This window comes from Oncorhynchus mykiss, chromosome 23 (assembly GCF_057628025.1).
Source record: "Oncorhynchus mykiss isolate SJ-2025 chromosome 23, ASM5762802v1, whole genome shotgun sequence".
In the NCBI taxonomy this organism is placed as follows: domain Eukaryota; kingdom Metazoa; phylum Chordata; class Actinopteri; order Salmoniformes; family Salmonidae; genus Oncorhynchus; species Oncorhynchus mykiss.
This window is the reverse complement of record NC_143044.1, coordinates 60,172,501-60,197,500: the sequence shown is the minus strand read 5'-3', so window position 1 is coordinate 60,197,500 and position 25,000 is coordinate 60,172,501. Positions and strand designations below refer to the sequence as shown.

General features: G+C 50.2%; 1 protein-coding gene across 1 annotated transcript in view; it reads right to left on the bottom strand.

Moving 5' to 3' along the window:
- The window catches only part of LOC110510837 (disintegrin and metalloproteinase domain-containing protein 12), a 226,301-nt gene that overhangs the window by 98,651 nt on the left and 102,650 nt on the right, over positions 1-25,000 (bottom strand). Inside the window, exons 4-6 of the mRNA XM_090217802.1 lie at positions 22,304-22,382; positions 12,503-12,579; positions 9,549-9,753 (exon numbers count right to left, since the gene is read on the bottom strand). Of these exons, the coding sequence (XP_090073928.1) occupies positions 9,549-9,753; positions 12,503-12,579; positions 22,304-22,382 (361 nt within the window). The remainder of the gene's footprint in view (positions 1-9,548; positions 9,754-12,502; positions 12,580-22,303; positions 22,383-25,000) is intronic.

Below are 25,000 nucleotides of genomic sequence, written 5' to 3'. Positions count from 1 at the left end.
TACTGAACAACCCCAGCCATACTGTACAACCCCAGCCATACTGAACAAACCCCAGCCATACTGTACAACCCCAGCCATACTGAACAAACCCCAGCCATACTGTATAACCCCAGCCATACTGTACAACCCCAGCCATACTGAACAACCCCAGCCATACTGTACAACCCCAGCCATACTGAACAAACCCCAGCCATACTGTACAACCCCAGCCATACTGTATAACCCCAGCCATACTGTACAACCCCAGCCATACTGTACAACCCCAGCCATACTGAACAACCCCAGCCATACTGTACAACCACAGCCATACTGTACAACCCCAGCCATACTGAACAACCCCAGCCATACTGTACAACCCCAGTCATACTGTACAACCCAGCCATACTGTACAACCCAGCCATACTGTATAACCCCAGCCATACTGTATAACCCCAGCCATACTGAACAACCCCAGCCATACTGTATAACCCCAGCCATACTGAACAACCCCAGCCATACTGTACAACCCCAGCCATACTGTACAACCCCAGCCATACTGTACAACCCCAGCCATACTGTACAACCCCAGCCATACTGTATAACCCCAGCCATACTGTACAACCCCAGCCATACTGTACAACCCCAGCCATACTGTACAACCCCAGCCATACTGTATAACCCCAGCCATACTGAACAACCCCAGCCATACTGTACAACCCCAGCCATACTGTACAACCCCAGCCATACTGTACAACCCCAGCCATACTGTACAACCCCAGTCATACTGTACAACCCCAGCCATACTGTACAACCCCAGCCATACTGTACAACCCCAGCCATACTGTACAACCCCAGTCATACTGTACAACCCCAGCCATACTGTACAACCCCAGTCATACTGTACAACCCCAGCCATACTGTACAACCCCAGCCATACTGTACAACCCCAGCCATACTGAACAACCCCAGCCATACTGAACAACCCCAGCCATACTGTACAACCCCAGCCATACTGTACAACCCCAGCCATACTGAACAACCCCAGCCATACTGAACAACCCCAGCCATACTGTACAACCCCAGCCATACTGTACAACCCCAGCCATACTGTACAACCCCAGCCATACTGAACAACCCCAGCCATACTGTACAACCCCAGCCATACTGTACAACCCCAGCCATACTGTATAACCCCAGCCATACTGTACAACCCAGCCATACTGTACAACCCCAGCCATACTGTACAACCCCAGCCATACTGTACAACCCCAGCCATACTGTACAACCCCAGCCATACTGTACAACCCCAGCCATACTGTATAACCCTAGCCATACTGTACAACCCCAGCCATACTGTACAACCCCAGCCATACTGTACAACCCCAGCCATACTGTACAACCCCAGCCATACTGAACAACCCCAGCCATACTGTACAACCCCAGCCATACTGAACAACCCCAGCCATACTGTATAACCCCAGCCATACTGTATAACCCCAGCCATACTGTACAACCCCAGCCATACTGAACAACCCCAGCCATACTGTATAACCCCAGCCATACTGTACAACCCCAGCCATACTGAACAACCCCAGCCATACTGTATAACCCCAGCCATACTGTATAACCCCAGCCATACTGTACAACCCCAGCCATACTGTACAACCCCAGCCATACTGAACAACCCCAGCCATACTGTATAACCCCAGCCATACTGAACAACCCCAGCCATACTGAACAACCCCAGCCATACTGTATAACCCCAGCCATACTGTACAACCCCAGCCATACTGAACAACCCCAGCCATACTGAACAACCCCAGCCATACTGAACAACCCCAGCCATACTGTACAACCCCAGCCATACTGTACAACCCCAGCCATACTGAACAACCCCAGCCATACTGAAATACCCCAGCCATACTGTACAACCCCAGCCATACTGTACAACCCCAGCCATACTGTACAACCCCAGCCATGCTGAACAACCCCAGCCATACTGTATAACCCCAGCCATACTGTATAACCCCAGCCATACTGTACAACCCCAGCCATACTGTACAACCCCAGCCATACTGTATAACCCCAGCCAATCTGTACAACCCCAGCCATACTGTACAACCCCAGCCATACTGTACAACCCCAGCCATACTGAACAACCCCAGCCATACTGTACAACCCCAGCCATACTGTACAACCCCAGCCATACTGAACAACCCAGCCATACTGTACAACCCCAGCCATACTGTACAACCCCAGCCATACTGTATAACCCCAGCCATACTGTACAACCCCAGCCATACTGTATAACCCCAGCCATACTGTACAACCCCAGCCATACTGTACAACCCCAGCCATACTGAACAACCCCAGCCATAAAGTACAACCCCAGCCATACTGTACAACCCCAGCCATACTGTACAACCCCAGTCATACTGTATAACCCCAGCCATACTGTACAACCCCAGCCATACTGTATAACCCCAGCCATACTGTACAACCCCAGCCATACTGTACAACCCCAGCCATACTGTACAACCCCAGCCATACTGTACAACCCCAGCCATACTGTACAACCCCAGCCATACTGAACAACCCCAGCCATACTGAAATACCCCAGCCATACTGTACAACCCCAGCCATACTGTACAACCCCAGCCATACTGTACAACCCCAGCCATGCTGAACAACCCCAGCCATACTGTATAACCCCAGCCATACTGTATAACCCCAGCCATACTGTACAACCCCAGCCATACTGTACAACCCCAGCCATACTGTACAACCCCAGCCATACTGAACAACCCCAGCCATACTGTACAACCCCAGCCATACTGTACAACCCCAGCCATACTGAACAACCCAGCCATACTGTACAACCCCAGCCATACTGTACAACCCCAGCCATACTGTATAACCCCAGCCATACTGTACAACCCCAGCCATACTGTATAACCCCAGCCATACTGTACAACCCCAGCCATACTGTACAACCCCAGCCATACTGAACAACCCCAGCCATACTGTACAACCCCAGCCATACTGTACAACCCCAGCCATACTGTACAACCCCAGTCATACTGTATAACCCCAGCCATACTGTACAACCCCAGCCATACTGTATAACCCCAGCCATACTGTACAACCCCAGCCATACTGTACAACCCCAGCCATACTGTACAACCCCAGCCATACTGAACAACCCCAGCCATACTGTACAACCCCAGCCATACTGTACAACCCCAGTCATACTGTATAACCCCAGCCATACTGTACAACCCCAGCCATACTGTATAACCCCAGCCATACTGTACAACCCCAGCCATACTGAACAACCCCAGCCATACTGTACAACCCCAGCCATACTGAACAACCCCAGCCATACTGAACAACCCCAGCCATACTGTACAACCCCAGCCATACTGTACAACCCCAGCCATACTGTACAACCCCAGCCATACTGAACAACCCCAGCCATACTGAACAACCCCAGCCATAATGAACAACCTCCTGGTGTGTATGAGCAAAGATGAAAGTCAGGACCCTACGCACAACCCTCTTTATCCCTCCTGCCACCCCATCAAATCCGCCTGTTCTGAAAGACAGGCCTAATCCAGGATAGACAGGCTACTCTGAGAGACAGGCCTAAACCAGGACAGACAGGCTACTCTGAGAGACAGGCCTAAACCAGGACAGACAGGCTACTCTGAGAGACAGGCCTAAACCAGGACAGACAGGCTACTCTGAGAGACAGGCCTAAACCAGGACAGACAGGCTACTCTGAGAGACAGGCCTAAACCACGACAGACAGGCTACTCTGAAAGACAGGCCTAAACCACGACAGACAGGCTACTCTGAGAGACAGGCCTAAACCACGACAGACAGGCTACTCTGAAAGACAGGCCTAAACCACGACAGACAGGCTACTCTGAGAGACAGGCCTAAACCAGGACAGACAGGCTACTCTGAGAGACAGGCCTAAACCACGACAGACAGGCTACTCTGAGAGACAGGCCTAAACCAGGACAGACAGGCTACTCTGAGAGACAGGCCTAAACCAGGACAGACAGGTTACTCTGAGAGACAGGCCTAAACCAGGACAGACAGGCTACTCTGAGAGACAGGCCTAAACCACGACAGACAGGCTACTCTGAGAGACAGGCCTTAACCAGGACAGACAGGCTACTCTGAGAGACAGGCCTAAACCAGGACAGACAGGCTACTCTGAGAGACAGGCCTAAACCAGGACAGACAGGTTACTCTGAGAGACAGGCCTAAACCAGGACAGACAGGCTACTCTGAGAGACAGGCCTAAACCAGGACAGACAGGTTACTCTGAGAGACAGGCCTAAACCAGGACAGACAGGCTACTCTGAGAGACAGGCCTAAACCACGACAGACAGGCTACTCTGAGAGACAGGCCTAAACCAGGACAGACAGGCTACTCTGAGAGACAGGCCTAAACCAGGACAGACAGGCTACTCTGAGAGACAGGCCTAAACCAGGACAGACAGGTTACTCTGAGAGACAGGCCTAAACCAGGACAGACAGGTTACTCTGAGAGACAGGCCTAAACCAGGACAGACAGGCTACTCTGAGAGACAGGCCTAAACCAGGACAGATAGGCTACTCTGAGAGACAGGCCTAAACCTGGACAGACAGGCTACTCTGAGAGACAGGCCTAAACCAGGACAGACAGGCTACTCTGAGAGACAGGCCTAAACCAGGACAGACAGGCTACTCTGAGAGACAGGCCTAAACCAGGACAGACAGGCTACTCTGAGAGACAGGCCTAAACCTGGACAGACAGGCTACTCTGAGAGACAGGCCTAAACCAAGACAGACAGGCTACTATGAGAGACAGGCCTAAACCAGGACAGACAGGTTACTCTGAGAGACAGGCCTAAACCAGGACAGACAGGCTACTCTGTGAGACCAGAAGTCCCGACAAGAATAGTAAACAAACAAGAATGTACCAACTGGGGACATTTTGTTAGTCCCCACAAGGTCAAATGCTATTTCTATGGGGTTTAGGGTTAAGGTTAGAATTTCATAAAGGGTTAGGATTAGGAGCTAGGGTTAGGTTAGGGGTTAATGTTATGTTTTTTGGTTAGGTTGGAGTACGGGTAAGGGTTTAGGAAAATAGGATTTTGAATGAGACTGAATTGTGTGTCCCCATAAGGTTAGCTGTACAAGACTGTGTGTGTGTGTGTGCGTGTGTGTGTGTGTGTGTGTGTGTGTGTGTGTGTCTGTGTGTGTGTGTGTTCGTGCATGCGTGCGTGTGATTGTGCTCTCTCCCGTTACAAAACCTGGGTTTCTGACGCTATTATGTATTGGCCAATTAGAGTCTTTGATGCCACAGCCTACCACTTCGGAGCAGGAGAAGGAGCCGTTTCAAGGACAGCTGCATACGGAACAATTCTGAATCTATTCTATTCTACAGCTGCGTACGGAACAATTCTGAATCTATTCTATTCTACAGCTGAATACAGAACAATTAGGAATCTATTCTATTCTACAGCTGAATACAGAACAATTAGGAATCTATTCTATTCTACAGCTGAATACAGAACAATTAGGAATCTATTCTATTCTATTGTATTCTACAGCTGAATACAGAACAATTAGGAATCTATTCTATTCTACAGCTGAATACAGAACAATTAGGAATCTATTCTATTCTACAGCTGAATACAGAACAATTAGGAATCTATTCTATTCTACAGCTGAATACAGAACAATTAGGAATCTATTCTATTCTACAGCTGAATACAGAACAATTAGGAATCTATTCTATTCTATTCTACAGCTGAATACAGAACAATTAGGAATCTATTCTATTCTACAGCTGAATACAGAACAATTAGGAATCTATTCTATTCTATTTTATTCTATAGCTGCATACGGAAATATTTCAGAGGCACTTAAATCCACAGCTAATAGTCTAGTCATCATTCTTTTCCAGTCCAGTGATAAAACAGAGGACAAAGTCAAAACAGCTTTAAATCACAGGGACAAATCGCAGACACGTGTTACATTTGGTACCTGATCTCATACCTAACCCCTTTCCTCAGCCTCTCCCACCCTCCCTCTCTTCTCCCTTCTCAGACGGTACAGGACACTACGGTATCTCTCTGTAGGTGTCCCTCCCTCTGTCCTCCCGTCTCAGACGGTACAGGACACTACGGTATCTCTCTGTCGGTGTTTCTCCCATCTTAGACAGTACAGGACACTACGGTATCTCTCTGTCGGTGTCCCTCCCATCTCAGACGGTACAGGACACTACGGTATCTCTCTGTAGGTGTCCCTCCCTCTGTCCTCCCGTCTCAGACGGTACAGGACACTACGGTATCTCTCTGTCGGTGTCTCTCCCTCTCTCATCCCATCTCAGACGGTACAGGACACTACAGTATCTCTCTGTCAGCGTTCCTCCCTCTCTCTCCCTTCTCAGACGGTACAGGACACTACAGTATCTCTATGTTGGTGTCTCTCCATCTCTCCTCCCGTCTCAGACGGTACAGGACACTACGGTATCTCTCTGTCGGTGTCCCTCCCTCTCTCCTCCCGTCTCAGACGGTACAGGACACTACAGTATCTCTCTGCCGGCATCTCTTAGAGATAGGTAATATAGATATTCAGACAGTACAGGACACTACAGTATCTCTCTGCCGGCGTCTCCTAGAGATAGGTAACATGTTAACATAACAACATGTTAATTGAATTGGGGGCAAGTTAAACGTTAACACGTTAAACAACATGAATGGAACCGGCGAATGGCGTCACCACGGTAACACATAGTGGTGTTCAAAGGAGCGCATATCTCTACTATCTCAGTATCTACTGACTGAGGTTTGATCTGAAGATCTCCTAGTCTCTACTGTCTGAGGTTTGATCTGGATCCCTCCTAGTCTCTACTGACTGAGGTTTGATCTGGATCCCTCCTAGTCTCTACTGACTGAGGTTTGATCTGGATCCCTCCTAGTCTCTACTGACTGAGGTTTGATCTGGATCCCTCCTAGACTCTACTGTCTGAGGTTTGATCTGAAGACCTCCTAGTCTCTACTGACTGAGGTTTGATCTGAAGACCTCCTAGTCTCTACTGACTGAGGTTTGATCTGAAGACCTCCTAGTCTCTACTGACTGAGGTTTGATCTGGATCCCTCCTAGTCTCTACTGACTGAGGTTTGATCTGGATCCCTCCTAGTCTCTACTGACTGAGGATTGATCTGGATCCCTCCTAGTCTCTACTGACTGAGGTTTGATCTGGATCCCTCCTAGTCTCTACTGACTGAGGTTTGATCTGGATCCCTCCTAGTCTCTACTGTCTGAGGTTTGATCTGAAGACCTCCTAGTCTCTACTGACTGAGGTTTGATCTGGATCCCTCCTAGTCTCTACTGACTGAGGTTTGATCTGGATCCCTCCTAGTCTCTACTGACTGAGGTTTGATCTGGATCCCTCCTAGTCTCTACTGACTGAGGTTTGATCTGGATCCCTCCTAGTCTCTACTGACTGAGGTTTGATCTGGATCCCTCCTAGTCTCTACTGACTGAGGTTTGATCTGGATCCCTCCTAGTCTCTACTGACTGAGGTTTGATCTGGATCCCTCCTAGACTCTACTGTCTAAGGTTTGATCTGAAGACCTCCTAGTCTCTACTGACTGAGGTTTGATCTGGATCCCTCCTAGTCTCTACTGACTGAGGTTTGATCTGGATCCCTCCTAGTCTCTACTGACTGAGGTTTGATCTGAAGACCTCCTGATCTCTACTGACTGAGGTTTGATCTGAAGACCTCCTAGTCTCTACTGTCTGAGGTTTGATCTGAAGACCTCCTAGTCTCTACTGACTGAGGTTTGATCTGAAGACCTCCTAGTCTCTACTGACTGAGGTTTGATCTGAAAACCTCCTAGTCTCTACTGATTGAGGTTTGATCTGGATCCCTCCTAGTCTCTACTGACTGAGGTTTGATCTGAAGACCTCCTAGTCTCTACTGACTGAGGTTTGATCTGAAGACCTCCTAGTCTCTACTGTCTGAGGTTTGATCTGAAGACCTCCTAGTCCCTACTGTCTGAGGTTTGATCTGAAGACATCCTAGTCTCTACTGACTGAGGTTTGATCTGAAGACCTCCTAGTCTCTACTGACTGAGGTTTGATCTGAAGACCTCCTAGTCTCTACTGACTGAGGTTTGATCTGAAGACCTCCTAGTCTCTACTGACTGAGGTTTGATCTGAAGACCTCCTAGTCTCTACTGTCTGAGGTTTGATCTGAAGACCTCCTAGTCTCTACTGACTGAGGTTTATCTGGATCCCTCCTAGTCTCTACTGACTGAGGTTTGATCTGAAGACCTCCTAGTCTCTACTGACTGAGGTTTGATCTGGATCCTTTCTAGTCTCTACTGACTGAGGTTTGATCTGGATCCCTCCTAGTCTCTACTGACTGAGGTTTGATCTGGATCCCTCCTAGACTCTACTGTCTAAGGTTTGATCTGAAGACCTCCTAGTCTCTACTGACTGAGGTTTGATCTGGATCCCTCCTAGTCTCTACTGACTGAGGTTTGATCTGGATCCCTCCTAGTCTCTACTGACTGAGGTTTGATCTGAAGACCTCCTGATCTCTACTGACTGAGGTTTGATCTGAAGACCTCCTAGTCTCTACTGTCTGAGGTTTGATCTGAAGACCTCCTAGTCTCTACTGACTGAGGTTTGATCTGAAGACCTCCTAGTCTCTACTGACTGAGGTTTGATCTGAAAACCTCCTAGTCTCTACTGATTGAGGTTTGATCTGGATCCCTCCTAGTCTCTACTGACTGAGGTTTGATCTGAAGACCTCCTAGTCTCTACTGACTGAGGTTTGATCTGAAGACCTCCTAGTCTCTACTGTCTGAGGTTTGATCTGAAGACCTCCTAGTCCCTACTGTCTGAGGTTTGATCTGAAGACATCCTAGTCTCTACTGACTGAGGTTTGATCTGAAGACCTCCTAGTCTCTACTGACTGAGGTTTGATCTGAAGACCTCCTAGTCTCTACTGACTGAGGTTTGATCTGAAGACCTCCTAGTCTCTACTGACTGAGGTTTGATCTGAAGACCTCCTAGTCTCTACTGACTGAGGTTTGATCTGAAGACCTCCTAGTCTCTACTGACTGAGGTTTATCTGGATCCCTCCTAGTCTCTACTGACTGAGGTTTGATCTGAAGACCTCCTAGTCTCTACTGACTGAGGTTTGATCTGGATCCCTCCTAGATTATCTGTAGATGGACGTAAAGACAGCAGTAATGTTTTCCTAGAGGATTCTAGAAGATCACTAGCCCATTCCAGATATATATACAGATACACTGTCTTTGACCCCAAGTCTCATGAGCTAAACATTCATTTTTTTGTGCAAAATGTTGAAATGGAACATTTAGCTTAAGAGACTACGGCTGTGTTGACACAAGAAGCCCAATTCTGATATTTTGCCTATATATTGGCAAAAGATTCTGATCTGATTGATCAAAAGACCAATTAGTGGCAAAAGATCAGAATTGGGGCTGCCTGTGTAAACACAGCCATGGTATTCCATGTATGCTGCTTACCCTGGTGCTGAAGGCTCCGAAGGGGCTGTCTGATTGGTTGTGGCTGTTCTGGGCGTCTCCATGAACCAGCGATATGTTGAAGCCATGGCCACACGAGCCAGGTGTGAGGTTGAGCTGTTCTGACCGGTAGATCCTGTGGGATCCACTGGGGGGATCCGTTGACGGCTCCAACACGTAAGATCTGTTTTCTAGTGATATGAAGCCACTGGGAATACAAGAGTGATATTGATCAATCAATCAATCGATCATCAATCAATGAAGTAGAAGAACATTTCTTAAATGTCTGTCATGATGTTTTTTTTCTACAGAATGTTGGACAATGGATCTCTTATTTTTATTTGAACCTTTATTTGACTTGGCAAGTCAGTTAAGAACAAATTCTTATTTTCAATGACAGCGGGGTAACTGCCTTGTTCAGGGACAGAATGACTGTCACGCCTTGGTCTTAGTATTTTGTGTTTTCTTTATTAATTTGGTCAGGCCAGGGTGTGACATGGGTTTATTTATGTGGTGTGTTTTGTCTTGGGGTTTTCGTAGGTATCGGGATTGTGGTATAGTGGGGTTCTCTAGAATAGTCTATGGCTGTCTGGAGTGGTTCTCAATTAGAGGCAGGTGTTTATCGTTGTCTCTGATTGGGAACCATATTTAGGCAGCCATATTCTTTGAGTGGTTCGTGGGGGATTGTTCCTGTCTCTGTGTTTGCTCCAGATAGGGCTGTTTAGGTTTTGTCATGTTTATTGTTTTGTTAGTCTATTCATGTATAGTTACTTCATTAAAGAACCATGAATAATAACCACGCTGCGTTTTGGTCCGCCTCTCCTTCAACTCAAGAAAACCGTTACAATGACAGAGTTGTACCTTTTCAGCTCGGGGATTTGATCTAGCAACCCTTCAGGTGACTAGTCCAACGCACTAACCACTAGGCTACGCTGCCGCCCCAATTGAGATGCTTTGTGGGTAACACTACTTTTACCTCGTCGATAAAGTCTCACTGTGGGAACAAATCAAGAGGCAGACATTTGGCTTAATAAGAAATATAGTAATATCCTCCCCGGTGGTTTCTCATTCTCCGTCTGTCCGTGATGAGAGTCTCTTATTTCTCACCGTCAACTTTTCTCACACTAATAAAAACAGCCCTGGTGATTTAAAGTGACGTCTTCGTCCACTGAAACTGGGCCAAAACTTTTTATCAACCTCTTGACAACATTCATAACCACATAAACTTAACATTAAAAAACGCTCCCAAAGCCAGACTATAGCTGCCAACTAAAAACCCCGAAACAATTTGTCTTGGCCATCGCGCCAGGCAGCATAGCAGTCGTCAAACTAAGCCCTCTGCATCTGTCTATGCAGAAACAGGTTGTAGAGGGGCAGAAAAATGAGCGGCCTGTAAAACAGGGCCTTGCATCACAAACGGCACCCTATTCCCTATATAGTGCACTACTCTTAACAAGAACTCTATGGGGCTCTGGTTAAAAGTAGTGCACCACATAGGGAATAGGGTACCAATTGGGAATGCACTCAAGGGCTTAACAATTACCCCTATCACTCCTTAGAGGAGGAAAACTGTTGGCACGTTTTGGGAACGACATTCCTGATGATGTCCAGAAAAATGAGCAGACTCGTTACTCCTACTTGACATGTGTGAACGCTGAACGGTTCTTTTTTCCAGCTTTGCATGTCTTCACTGTGTTAAAGACTTGTATTACTCTGACTGTAGATCGTTGTCTTGGATCAATTAACACAGGGATGAATTTCCATTTCCATTCATTACTGATACCCTGACTACACCACTTGTGTCGCGTGCGCGAGCGTTACAAAATTAATTTAGAAATCTATGTTATTCAATTATTGCACCCACACTGCTCGCGCGCGTCAACGAGCGTCTGCGTTGCCAAGGGCTAAAATAGAAGTCCTTTCTATTTCTGACGCAGATCACGCTGCAAGTCCTGCCTCTCCCATCTCCTCATTGGTTTATAGAAGCAGCTACCCACGTGCCATCTCCTCATTGGTTATGCCCACGTGGGTGACTGAAAGATGAACTGTTTTGCCGGTTGTCGTGGTAATACTATGAAAGTTTAGATGCCATATAAGTTCAAAGATGAAAAAGCCTAGAAGGAGGAGAGATGACTAGAAACGATTCGGTTGACCGTTTTATGTGTTGATTAATTGGCGGAGTAGAGGACCTTGTGCATTTCAGGTAAAATAACAACTCAGTGTTTAACGTTGTATCCCAGGACAAATTAGCTAGCAACAGCAAGGTAGCTAAATAAGACAAATTAGCTAGCAAGTGCAAGCTAGCTAAATAAGACAAATTAGCTAGCAAGGGCAAGCTAGCTAAATAAGACAAATTAGCTAGCAAGTGCAAGCTAGCTAAATTGCCATAACGTTAAATGTTTACTGTTTTTCGCCCTGTCCCCAAATTACTGTTATTGGTTCAGAGTTTGTTTTGATATTTTAACCTGCGTGTCGTAATCTCGTCTCAGGGGACAAAATATATTTTTGCATGATTGCGCACGATGGCGCACGATGGCGCACGCACGCAGCTGGTTTGGGTTTCGTGTAAGGTGTGTTTATATGGTAACTCTGTTAATCTTTAGTTTCAGAGAGAAACAGAGAAGAACACAGAGGCAGAGAGAAACAGAGGCAGAGAGAAACAGAGAACAACAACATTGATGATGAGACAGTTGATGAGAATGCCCGTTGCTTCAGGCTAATCTTACTGCTTTGCTAGTCGGTCACTGGAGCGTTGAGGTTCATTAGACCATGGGTTAATGACATGACAATACATACAGGAGGCCCACTGACACACACACACACACACACACACACACACACACACACACACACACACACACACACACACACACACACACACACACACACACACACACACACACACACACACACACACACACATACACACACACACACACACACACACACACACTCACCTGAGACCTGAGCAGGTACTGAGGCTGACGTCAGAATAGATGTGTCCCTGCACCATTCCGTGGTAGTAGCAGTTCGTCTGAGAAGAGAGTTTTACATACTGTTAGGGCAAGGCCAGACTGTCAGGGTAGGTAGGAGGGGCAGGAAGGTAGGACAGAGAGTTTAACATACTGTTAGGACAAGGCCAGACTGTCAGGGTAGGTAGGAGGGGAAGGAAGGTAGGACAGAGAGTTTAACATACTGTTAGGACAAGGCCGGACTGTCAGGGTAGGAAGGAGGAGCAGGAAGGTAGGACAGAGAGTTTAACATACTGTTAGGATAAGGCCAGACTGTCAGGGTAGGTAGGAGGGGCAGGAAGGTAGGACAGAGAGTTTAACATACTGTTAGGACAAGGCCAGACTGTCAGGGTAGGTAGGAGGGGCATGAAGGTAGGACAGAGAGTTTAACATACTGTTAGGACAAGGTCGGGCTGTCAGGGTAGGTAGGAGGGGCAGGAAGGTAGGACAGAGAGTTTAACATACTGTTAGGACAAGGCCAGACTGTCAGGGTAGGTAGGAGGGACAGGAAGGTAGGACAGAGAGTTTAACATACTGTTAGGACAAGGCCAGACTGTCAGGGTAGGTAGGAGGGACAGGAAGGTAGGACAGTGGAGGAAGTATCTGGTTTGAAGTGAAAATACAGCTTCTGTCTATGGTCCAGACCCAGGCCATCTATGGTCCAGACCCAGGCCATCTATGGTCCAGACCCAGGCCATCTATGGTCCAGACCCAGGCCATCTATTGTCCAGACCCAGGCCACCTCCTCTGGTACCTATGGTCCAGACCCAGGCCATCTCTGGTCCGGACCCAGGCCATCTCCTGTGGTACCTATGGTCCAGACCCAGGCCATCTCCTGTGGTACCTATGGTCCAGACCCAGGCCCTCTCATGTGGTACCTATGGTCCAGACCCAGGCCATCTATGGTCCAGACCCAGGCCATATCATGTGGTACCTATGGTCCAGACCCAGGCCATCTCTGGTCCAGACCCAGGCCATATCCTGTGGTACCTATGGTCCAGACCCAGGCCCTCTCATGTGGTACCTATGGTCCAGACCCAGGCCATCTATGGTCCAGACCCAGGCCATCTCTGGTCCAGACCCAGGCCATCTCCTGTGGTACCTATGGTCGAGACCCAGGCCATCTCATGTGGTACCTATGGTCCAGACCCAGGCCCTTCCTCCCTGACTACTTCACTGCTGCACAGTAAAACATGGACATGTGGTTTCTCCACCCCTCCCTTCTCCAAATATAGACCTCTGTACATTTCAGGATTCGTCTTTACTCTTTTCCAAGGTGGTTGTTGTTCACCTGCTGCTGATTCCACATGTTCAGCGTCTGATCAGTTTTCTCAGAGAGACCCGTCGTGTAATTATTGGTCCTTCACCGTGGAACTAGGAAGTTCCAGAAGACCAGACCTCTTAACTTAGTCCACTCTCCAAAGCTTCTACTCTGCCTTCTAGAATGTTCCAGAAGGCCAGACCTTAGTCCTCTCTCCAAAGCTTCTACTCTGCTTTCTAGGATGTTCCAGAAGACCAGACCTCTTAACTTAGTCCACTCTCCAAAACTTCTACTCTGCTTTCTAGGATGTTTTCCAGAAGACCAGACCTTAGTCCTCTCTCCAAAGCTTCTACTCTGCTTTCTAGGATGTTTTCCAGAAGACCAGACCTTAGTCCACTCTCCAAAACTTCTCCTCTGCTTTCTAGGATGTTTTCCAGAAGACCAGACCTTAGTCCTCTCTCCAAAGCTTCTACTCTGCTTTATAGGATGTTCCAGAAGACCAGACCTCTTAACTTAGTCCACTCTCCAAAGCTTCTACTCTGTCTTCTAGGATGTTCCAGAAGTCCAGACCTTAGTCCTCTCTCCAAAGCTTCTACTCTGCTTTCTAGGATGTTCCAGAAGACCAGACCTCTTAACTTAGTCCACTCTCCAAAGCTTCTACTCTGCCTTCTAGGATGTTCCAGAAGTCCAGACCTTAGTCCTCTCTCCAAAGCTTCTACTCTGCTTTCTAGGATGTTCCAGAAGACCAGACCTCTTAACTTAGTCCACTCTCCAAAACTTCTACTCTGCTTTCTAGGATGTTCCAGAAGGCCAGACCTTAGTCCTCTCTCCAAAGCTTCTACTCTGCTTTCTAGGATGTTCCAGAACACCATACCTCTTAACTTAGTCCACTCTCCAAAACTTCTACTCTGCTTTCTAGGATGTTCCAGAAGGCCAGACCTTAGTCCTCTCTCCAAAACTTCTACTCTGCTTTCTAGGAGGTTCCAGAAGACCAGACCTTAGTCCTCTCTCCAAAACTTCTACTCTGCTTTCTGTCTTCTATGAACATCTACAATAATTTCCCTGTACACAAGTGTCCTTTCCTGTCATCCCTACTTCAGCCTGAAGTATTCTGACGTGTATATCGACGTCTTAAGTGTTGGCCCAGTCCTCAACTACACGCTAGTCCATACCGAGTCCTGCCAGACACATTTTGGCCCCCGAAACGGTACCCTATTCCCTATTTAGTGCACTAATTTTGACCAGTCCCTTATGAACCCTGGTCAAAAGTAGTGCACTAAATACAGAATAGGGTTCCGTTTGGGACATAAACACACCCTTTTCAGGTGTATGTAAAAGAAGAAGAGCCATTACATTAGATAAAGCTACAGCGTGTAGCAGAGAGAAGCAGGGTCAGATCTAGTACAGAACAGAACCCTGCATTAATACTATGACCTCGTGTTCCATTGATGATGTCAGAACTGCGATGGATATCATGTGTTGGGGGGGGGGGGAGAGATGGATGGTCAAATTACCATCCACCCCCCCCCCCCCCCCCCCCCAACAAATGATATCCATCACCTGTTTTAAACGGAAACTACAGATGTAATTTGACACCTGACCTGCTTTAAATGAAAACTACAGATGTAATTTGACACCTGACCTGATTTAAATGGAAACTACAGATGTAATTTGACACCTGACCTGATTTAAATGGAAACTACAGATGTAATTTGACACCTGACCTGATTTAAATGGAAACTACAGATGTAATTTGATCACTCTGATCTCGTCTGTTGATGAGGATTTTTAGGAAAAAAATCAAACTTTGTACTGTATTCAAGGTTTAAAGTTTGTAATTTCCACTTTAAAAAAAAATGTCAGATTTTTTTTTTTTGATTTTTGCCCTAACATAAACTGTATCAACCCCTACAATAATGTCCATTAATTATAATCAACACAATAATTCACATTTCCTGTTGCTGCAGGATTATTTTCCTGCTGTAGCAAACTGGCTCAAATTAAGATCCCAAAATGGAAAGGAGAGATTGGAATGGCCTGTTGTACACCTCTGTGAATGTTGTACACCTCTGTGAATGTATCAAACTGTGGAGATTGGACTGTCCTGTTGTACACCTCTGTGAATGTATCAAACTGGGGAGATTGGACTGCCCTGTTGAACACTTCTGTGAATGTTGTACACCTTTGTGAATGTACAATCTATCAAACCTGTATTTTGTTCATAATTACCATATGTTTATTCTTACACTTTTTGTATGGATACAATACGTTCTGAGCTCTTGTATTTTAACTATCTGTCATGAAGGACAAGGGTCTCCCTTCCTGTGTCTGGTACGTCCTTTGAGTGAGGAACAATGCCTGGAAACTCTTCCATTACAGAGAGCTATAAAACAGACAAATGAAAGGGGAAGGACGGAGAAGTGAAGAGGCTATCACTCATCACTCCCTCCCTCCCTCATCCCTCCCTCCCTCACTCATCACTCCCTCCCTCCGTCTAATACCTTGCCTCTGACAGACGCTTAGCTGGCATAAAATACTGATACATGAAATGGGGGAATGAAGGGGCTCAGATTCCCCCCTCCCCCCTAACTCCCTCCAGACTGGCCAATAAATCACCAATGGATCAGTCCGTCTTAGACTGATGGAAGACTGGAAGTCCCACACTCCCATGAAGGGACCCAGTTACTAGGGGACTGTGGAACCCTCCAGTCTGACACTCCCATGAAGGGACCCAGTCACTAGGGGACTCAGTCACTAGGGGACCCAGTCACGAGGGGATCCGGTCACTAGGGGATCTGGTCACTAGGGGATCCAGTTACTAGGGGACTCAGTAACTAGGGGATCCAGTCATGAGGGGATCCTGTCACTAGGGGATCCAGTCACTAGGGGATCCAGTCACTAGGGGTTTGAGTCACTAGGGAATTCGGTCACTAGGGGACCCAGTCACGAGGGGATCCGGTCACTAGGGGATCTGGTCACTAGGGGATCCAGTTACTAGGGGACTCAGTAACTAGGGGATCCAGTCATGAGGGGATCCTGTCACTAGGGGATCCAGTCACTAGGGGATCCAGTCACTAGGGGTTTGAGTCACTAGGGAATTCGGTCACTAGGGGATCCAGTCACTAGGGGATCCAGTCACTAGGGGATCCAGTCAATAAGGGATCCAGTCACTAGGGGATTGAGTGTCACTAGGGGACCGGGTCACTAGGGGATCCGGTTACTAGGGGACCCGGTCAAAAGGGGATCCGGACACCAGGGGATCCGGTCACCAGGGGATCCGGTCACCAGGGGCCCCAGTCACCAGGGGACCCAGTCACCAGAGGATCCAGTCACCAGGGGATCCAGTCACCAAGGGATCCAGTCACTAGGGGATCCAGTCACTAGGGGACCCGGTCAATAGGGGATCCGGTCACTAGGGGATCCGGTCACTAGGGGACCCGGTCACTAGGGGACCCGGTCACTAGGGGATCCGGTCACTAGGGGAACCGGTCACTAGGGGATCCGGTCACAAGGGGATCCGGTCAATAGGGGATCCGGTCACTAGGGAATCCGGTCACTAGGGGACCAGGTCACTAGGGGATCCGGTCACTAGGGGATCCGGTCACTAGGGAATCCAGTCACTAGGGGATCCAGTCACTAGGGGATCCAGTCACTAGGGGATCCAGTCAATAAGGGATCCAGTCACTAGGGGCTTGAGTGTCACTAGGGGACCGGGTCACTAGGGATCCGGTCACTAGGGGACCCGGTCACCAGGGGATCCGGTCACCAGGGGATCCGGTCACCAGGGAACCCGGTCACCAGGGGACCCGGTCACCAGGGGATCCGGTCACTAGGGGACCCGGTCACTAGGGGATCCGGCCACTAGGGGATCCAGTAACTAGGGGATCCTGTCACTAGGGGACCCAGTCACTAGGGGGACTGGGGGAATAGCAGGGACTGGTGAGGTGATGTGGGTCGAGATGTCCCCTGCTGAGGGGGGGAGGAGCTTTTGTTATGTCCCCAGCTAAGGGGGGGAGGAGCTTTTGTTATGTCCCCTGCTGAGGGGGGAGGAGCTTTCGTTATGTCCCCTGCTGAGGGGGGAGGAGCTTTCGTTATGTCCCCTGCTGAGGGGGGGAGGAGCTTTCATTATGTCCCCTGCTGAGGGGAGGAGCTTTCATTATGTCCCCTGCTGAGGGGAGGCGGAGCTTTCATTTTGTCCCCTGCTGAGGTTAGGAGCTTTCGTTATGTCCCCTTCTGAGGGGAGGAGCTTTCATTATGTCCCATGCTGAGGGGAGGAGCTTTCATTATGTCCCCTGCTGAGGGGAGGAGCTTTCGCTATGTCCCCTGCTGAGGGGAGGAGCTTTCGTGATGTCCCCTGCTGAGGGGAGGAGCTTTCATTATGTCCCCTGCTAATAGTAGGGGTATTGTTGGTCAGATCAAGCTGAGTTCACAGGGACCCCAAGCGCACCAGCCCTGTGTGTGTACTAGACTCTCAGTGGATTGCTCCCACCCAGACCCGGTCCAGTCTGGTTCATCACAGCTCCCTTATTGTGCCTGTGTTGTGGAATGTCTGTGCTGAGTGGGTCAAACCAACCCAGACCCGGTCCAGTCTGGTTCATCACAGCTCCCTTATTGTGCCTGTGTTGTGGAATGTCTGTGCTGAGTGGGTCAAACCCAGCCAGAGTCAGGGATAGTCTGACCTAGTCCCAGTCCACAGCAGGATCAACTGAAACATGATGCCCTGTGTGGAAAAAATTGTCCACGTGAATGTGTGGGTTGAACATGTACTGCATGATAGAAGCAAGATGTTCATATTTTCATGAATGTTCCGTAAGGTTTAACCATTTGCCGTGTATCAAGTCCGTAATTAAATTCCTACTTTCACAGTGTTTCATCTTGTATATTTACAGTAACTTCTTCACTTTGGGAAACGTAGAAAGGAACAATGGACTGGACACAGAAAGACCAAGCAAGCAGACCACATCTTCTTTGACAGACTGAACTGTGGGTACTAGTCACTACCCACAATACACCTCTCCTCTCCACAGTCCCACCATAGCAGCTTCAGCAGACAGACTGAACTGTGGGTACTAGCCACTACCCACAATACACCTCTCCTCTCCACTGTCCCACCACAGCAACTTCAGCAGACAGACTGAACTGTGGGTACTAGTCACTACCCACAATACACCTCTCCTCTCCACTGTCCCACCACAGCAGCTTCAGCAGACAGACTGAACTGTGGGTACTAGCCACTACCCACAATACACCTCTCCTCTCCACTGTCCCACCACAGCAGCTTCAGCAGACAGACTGAACTGTGGGTACTAGCCACTACCCACAATACACCTCTCCTCTCCACTGTCCCACCACAGCAGCTTCAGCAGACAGACTGAACTGTGGGTACTAGCCACTACCCACAATACACCTCTCCTCTCCACGGTCCCACCACAGCAGCTTCAGCAGACAGACTGAACTGTGGGTACTAGTCACTACCCACAATACACCTCTCCTCTCCACTGTCCCACCACAGCAGCTTCAGCAGACAGACTGAACTGTGGGTACTAGCCACTACCCACAATACACCTCTCCTCTCCACTGTCCCACCACAGCAGCTTCAGCAGACAGACTGAACTGTGGGTACTAGTCACTACCCACAATACACCTCTCCTCTCCACTGTCCCACCACAGCAGCTTCAGCAGACAGACTGAACTGTGGGTACTAGCCACTACCCACAATACACCTCTCCTCTCCACTGTCCCACCACAGCAGCTTCAGCAGACAGACTGAACTGTGGGTACTAGCCACTACCCACAATACACCTCTCGTCTCCACTGTCCCACCATAGCAGCTTCAGCAGACAGACTGAACTGTGGGTACTAGCCACTACCCACAATACACCTCTCCTCTCCACTGTCCCACCACAGCAGCTTCAGCAGACAGACTGAACTGTGGGTACTAGCCACTACCCACAATACACCTCTCCTCTCCACTGTCCCACCATAGCAGCTTCAGCAGACAGACTGAACTGTGGGTACTAGCCACTACCCACAATACACCTCTCCTCTCCACTGTCCCACCACAGCAGCTTCAGCAGACAGACTGAACTGTGGGTACTAGCCACTACCCACAATACACCTCTCCTCTCCACGGTCCCTGCACAGCAGCTTCAGCAGACAGACTGAACTGTGGGTACTAGCCACTACCCACAATACACCTCTCCTCTCCACGGTCCCACCACAGCAGCTTCAGCAGACAGACTGAACTGTGGGTACTAGCCACTACCCACAATACACCTCTCCTCTCCACGGTCCCACCACAGCAGCTTCAGCAGACAGACTGAACTGTGGGTACTAGACTAAACTGATATTACAGGAGCGTCAACATTTCCTTCAGTCCGTTTTCCTCTAAACGGAGGGACGACAACCCCTCATCCTGACAGGTTCAACAAGAGGTCTCTGAGCTCCATAGAGAGAGGGAAGAACAACAGCATGGTAATAGGCTTGAAGTATGCCTTGTTATTGTATGGTAATAGGTTTGAAGTATGCCTTGTTATTGTATGGTAATAGGCTTGAAGTATGCCTTGTTATTGTATGGTAATAGGTTTGAAGTATGTATTGTTATTGTATGGTAATAGGTTTGAAGTATGTATTGTTATTGTATGGTAATAGGTATGTAGTATGCCTTGTCGTTTTCCTGTTTGTCTGTTAGTTGCCAAGTGGTTCTATCAATCTAGGACATAGAGATTACTTAACCCTCATAGCCTGGTTCCTCTCTAGGTTTCTTCCTAGGTTCTGGCCTTTCTAGGGAGTTTTTCCTAGCCACTGTGCTTCTACGCCTGCATTGCTTGCTGGTTTGGGGTTTAAGGCTGGGTTTCTGTACAGCACTTTGTGACATCAGCTGATGTAAGAAGGGCTTTATAAAGACATTTGATTTGATTTGACTTAACTCCAAATTGTGAGACTCCATTAGACTTAGTACCGTACCGTGAGGTTGTGAGACTCCATTAGACTTAATACTGTACTGTGATGTTGTGAGACTTCATTAGACTTAATACCGTACCGTGAGGTTGTGAGACTCCATTAGACTTAATACCGTACCGTGATGTTGTGAGACTCCATTAGACCTAATACTGTACTGTGAGGTTGTGAGACTCCATTAGACTTAATACTGTACTGTGAGGTTGTGAGACTCCATTAGACTTAATACTGTACTGTGATGTTGTGAGACTCCATTAGACTTAATATCGTACTGTGATGTTGTGAGACTCCATTAGACTTAATATCGTACCGTGATGTTGTGAGACTCCATTAGACTTAATATCGTACTGTGATGTTGTGAGACTCCATTAGACTTAATACCGTACCGTGATGTTGTGAGACTCCATTAGACTTAATACCGTACCGTGATGTTGTGAGACTCCATTAGACTTAATACCGTACCGTGAGGTTGTGAGACTCCATTAGACTTAATACCGTACCGTGATGTTGTGAGACTCCATTAGACTTAATATCGTACCGTGAGGTTGTGAGACTCCATTAGACTTAATATCGTACCGTGATGTTGTGAGACTCCATTAGACGTAATATCGTACCGTGATGTTGTGAGACTCCATTAGACTTAATACCGTACCGTGATGTTGTGAGACTCCATTAGACTTAATACCGTACCGTGATGTTGTGAGACTCCATTAGACTTAATATCGTACTGTGATGTTGTGAGACTCCATTAGACTTAATACCGTACCGTGATGTTGTGAGACTCCATTAGACTTAATATCGTACTGTGATGTTGTGAGACTCCATTAGACTTAATATCGTACTGTGATGTTGTGAGACTCCATTAGACGTAATATCGTACCGTGATGTTGTGAGACTCCATTAGACTTAATACCGTACCGTGATGTTGTGAGACTCCATTAGACTTAATACCGTACCGTGATGTTGTGAGACTCCATTAGACTTAATATCGTATTGTGATGTTGTGAGACTCCATTAGACGTAATATCGTACCGTGATGTTGTGAGACTCCATTAGACGTAATACCGTACCGTGATGTTGTGAGACTCCATTAGACGTAATACCGTACCGTGATGTTGTGAGACTCCATTAGACTTAATACCGTACCGTGATGTTGTGAGACTCCATTAGACTTAATACCGTACCGTGATGTTGTGAGACTCCATTAGACTTAATACCGTACCGTGATGTTGTGAGACTCCATTAGACTTAATACCGTACCGTGATGTTGTGAGACTGAATTAGACTTAATATCGTACCGTGATGTTGTGAGACTCCATTAGACGTAATACCGTACCGTGATGTTGTGAGACTCCATTAGACGTAATACCGTACCGTGATGTTGTGAGACTCCATTAGACGTAATACCGTACCGTGATGTTGTGAGACTCCATTAGACGTAATACCGTACCGTGAGGTTGTGAGACTCCATTAGACTTAATACCGTACCGTGATGTTGTGAGACTCCATTAGACGTAATACCGTACCGTGAGGTTGTGAGAGCCGGTGACCGCGCTGCCGTCTTCCAGGTAGTGTGTTTCTGTGTAGTGACTGGCAAACAGACCACTAGAAATGAGACACAAAAAGAGCAAGAGTTAAAAGAAGGGAATCTCAAAGAGGAGGGGAGAGAGAGGGCTGGGAGGGAGGGGAGAGAGGGCTGGGAGGGGAGAGAGAGGGCTGGGAGGGGAGAGAGAGGGCTGGGAGGGAGGGGAGAGAGGGCTGGGAGGGGAGAGAGAGGGCTGGGAGGGGAGGGAGAGGGCTGGGAGGGGAGAGAGAGGGCTGGGAGGGAGGGGAGAGGGCTGGGAGGGGAGAGAGAGGGCTGGGAGGGGAGAGAGAGGGCTGGGAGGGAGGGGAGAGGGCTGGGAGGGGAGAGAGAGGGCTGGGAGGGGAGAGAGAGGGCTGGGAGGGGAGAGAGAGGGCTGGGAGGGAGGGGAGAGAGGGCTGGGAGGGGAGAGAGAGGGCTGGGAGGGGAGAGAGAGGGCTGGGAGGGGAGAGAGAGGGCTGGGAGGGGAGAGAGAGGGCTGGGAGGGGAGAGAGAGGGCTGGGAGGGAGGGGAGAGAGGGCTGGGAGGGGAGGAGAGAGGGCTGGGAGGGGAGAGAGGGCTGGGAGGGGAGGAGAGAGGGCTGGGAGGGAGGGGAGAGAGGGCTGGGAGGGGAGGAGAGAGGGCTGGGAGGGGAGAGAGGGCTGGGAGGGGAGAGAGAGGGCTGGGAGGGAGGGGAGAGAGGGCTGGGAGGGGAGGAGAGAGGGCTGGGAGGGGAGAGAGAGGGCTGGGAGGGGAGGAGAGAGGGCTGGGAGGGGAGGAGAGAGGGATGGGAGGGGAGAGAGAGGGCTGGGAGGGGAGAGAGAGGGCTGGGAGGGGAGAGAGAGGGCTGGGAGGGAGGGGAGAGAGGGCTGGGAGGGGAGGAGAGAGGGCTGGGAGGGGAGAGAGAGGGCTGGGAGGGGAGAGAGGGGCTGGGAGGGAGGGGAGAGAGAGGGCTGGGAGGGGAGACAGAGGGCTGGGAGGGGAGAGAGAGGGCTGGGAGGGGAGAGAGAGGGCTGGGAGGGGAGACAGAGGGCTGGGAGGGAGGGGAGAGAGGGCTGGGAGGGGAGACAGAGGGATGGGAGGGGAGAGAGAGGGCTGGGAGGGGAGAGAGAGGGCTGGGAGGGGAGAGAGAGGGCTGGGAGGGAGGGGAGAGAGGGCTGGGAGGGGAGGAGAGAGGGCTGGGAGGGAGGGGAGAGAGGGCTGGGAGGGGAGAGAGGGCTGGGAGGGAGGGGAGAGAGGGCTGGGAGGGGAGGAGAGAGGGCTGGGAGGGGAGAGAGGGCTGGGAGGGGAGGAGAGAGGGCTGGGAGGGAGGGGAGAGAGGGCTGGGAGGGGAGGAGAGAGGGCTGGGAGGGGAGAGAGGGCTGGGAGGGGAGAGAGAGGGCTGGGAGGGAGGGGAGAGAGGGCTGGGAGGGGAGGAGAGAGGGCTGGGAGGGGAGAGAGAGGGCTGGGAGGGGAGGAGAGAGGGCTGGGAGGGGAGGAGAGAGGGATGGGAGGGGAGAGAGAGGGCTGGGAGGGGAGAGAGAGGGCTGGGAGGGGAGAGAGAGGGCTGGGAGGGAGGGGAGAGAGGGCTGGGAGGGGAGGAGAGAGGGCTGGGAGGGGAGAGAGAGGGCTGGGAGGGGAGAGAGGGGCTGGGAGGGAGGGGAGAGAGGGCTGGGAGGGGAGGAGAGAGGGATGGGAGGGGAGAGAGAGGGCTGGGAGGGGAGAGAGAGGGCTGGGAGGGAGGGGAGAGAGGGCTGGGAGGGAGGGGAGAGAGGGCTGGGAGGGAGGGGAGAGAGGGCTGGGAGGGGAGACAGAGGGCTGGGAGGGAGGGGAGAGAGAGGGCTGGGAGGGGAGAGAGAGGGCTGGGAGGGAGGGGAGAGAGGGCTGGGAGGGAGGGGAGAGAGGGCTGGGAGGGAGGGGAGAGAGGGCTGGGAGGGGAGACAGAGGGCTGGGAGGGAGGGGAGAGAGGGCTGGGAGGGGAGGAGAGAGGGCTGGGAGGGGAGAGAGAGGGCTGGGAGGGGAGAGAGGGGCTGGGAGGGAGGGGAGAGAGGGCTGGGAGGGGAGGAGAGAGGGATGGGAGGGGAGAGAGAGGGCTGGGAGGGGAGAGAGAGGGCTGGGAGGGGAGAGAGAGGGCTGGGAGGGGAGCGAGAGGGATGGGAGGGGAGAGAGAGAGATGGGAGGGGAGGAGAGAGGAGAGAGGGCTGGGAGGGGAGAGAGAGGGATGGGAGGGGAGAGAGAGGGCTGGGAGGGGAGAGAGAGGGCTGGGAGGGGAGCGAGGGGGCTGGGAGGGGGGGAGAGAGGGCTGGGAGGGGAGGAGAGAGGGATGGGAGGGGAGAGAGGGGGCTGGGAGGGGAGAGAGGGCTGGGAGGGGAGAGAGGGCTGGGAGGGGAGAGAGGGGGCTGGGAGGGGAGAGAGGGCTGGGAGGGGAGAGAGGGGCTGGGAGGGGAGAGAGGAGAGAGGGCTGGGAGGGGAGAGAGAGGGCTGGGAGGGGAGAGAGAGGGCTGGGAGGGGAGGAGAGAGGAGAGAGGGCTGGGAGGGGAGAGAGAGGGATGGGAGGGGAGAGAGAGGGCTGGGAGGGGAGAGAGAGGGCTGGGCTGGGAGAGAGGAGAGCAGGCAGGGAGGGGAGAGAGAGGAGAGAGGGCAGAGAGAGGGCTGGGAGGGGAGAGAGAGGGATGGGAGGGGA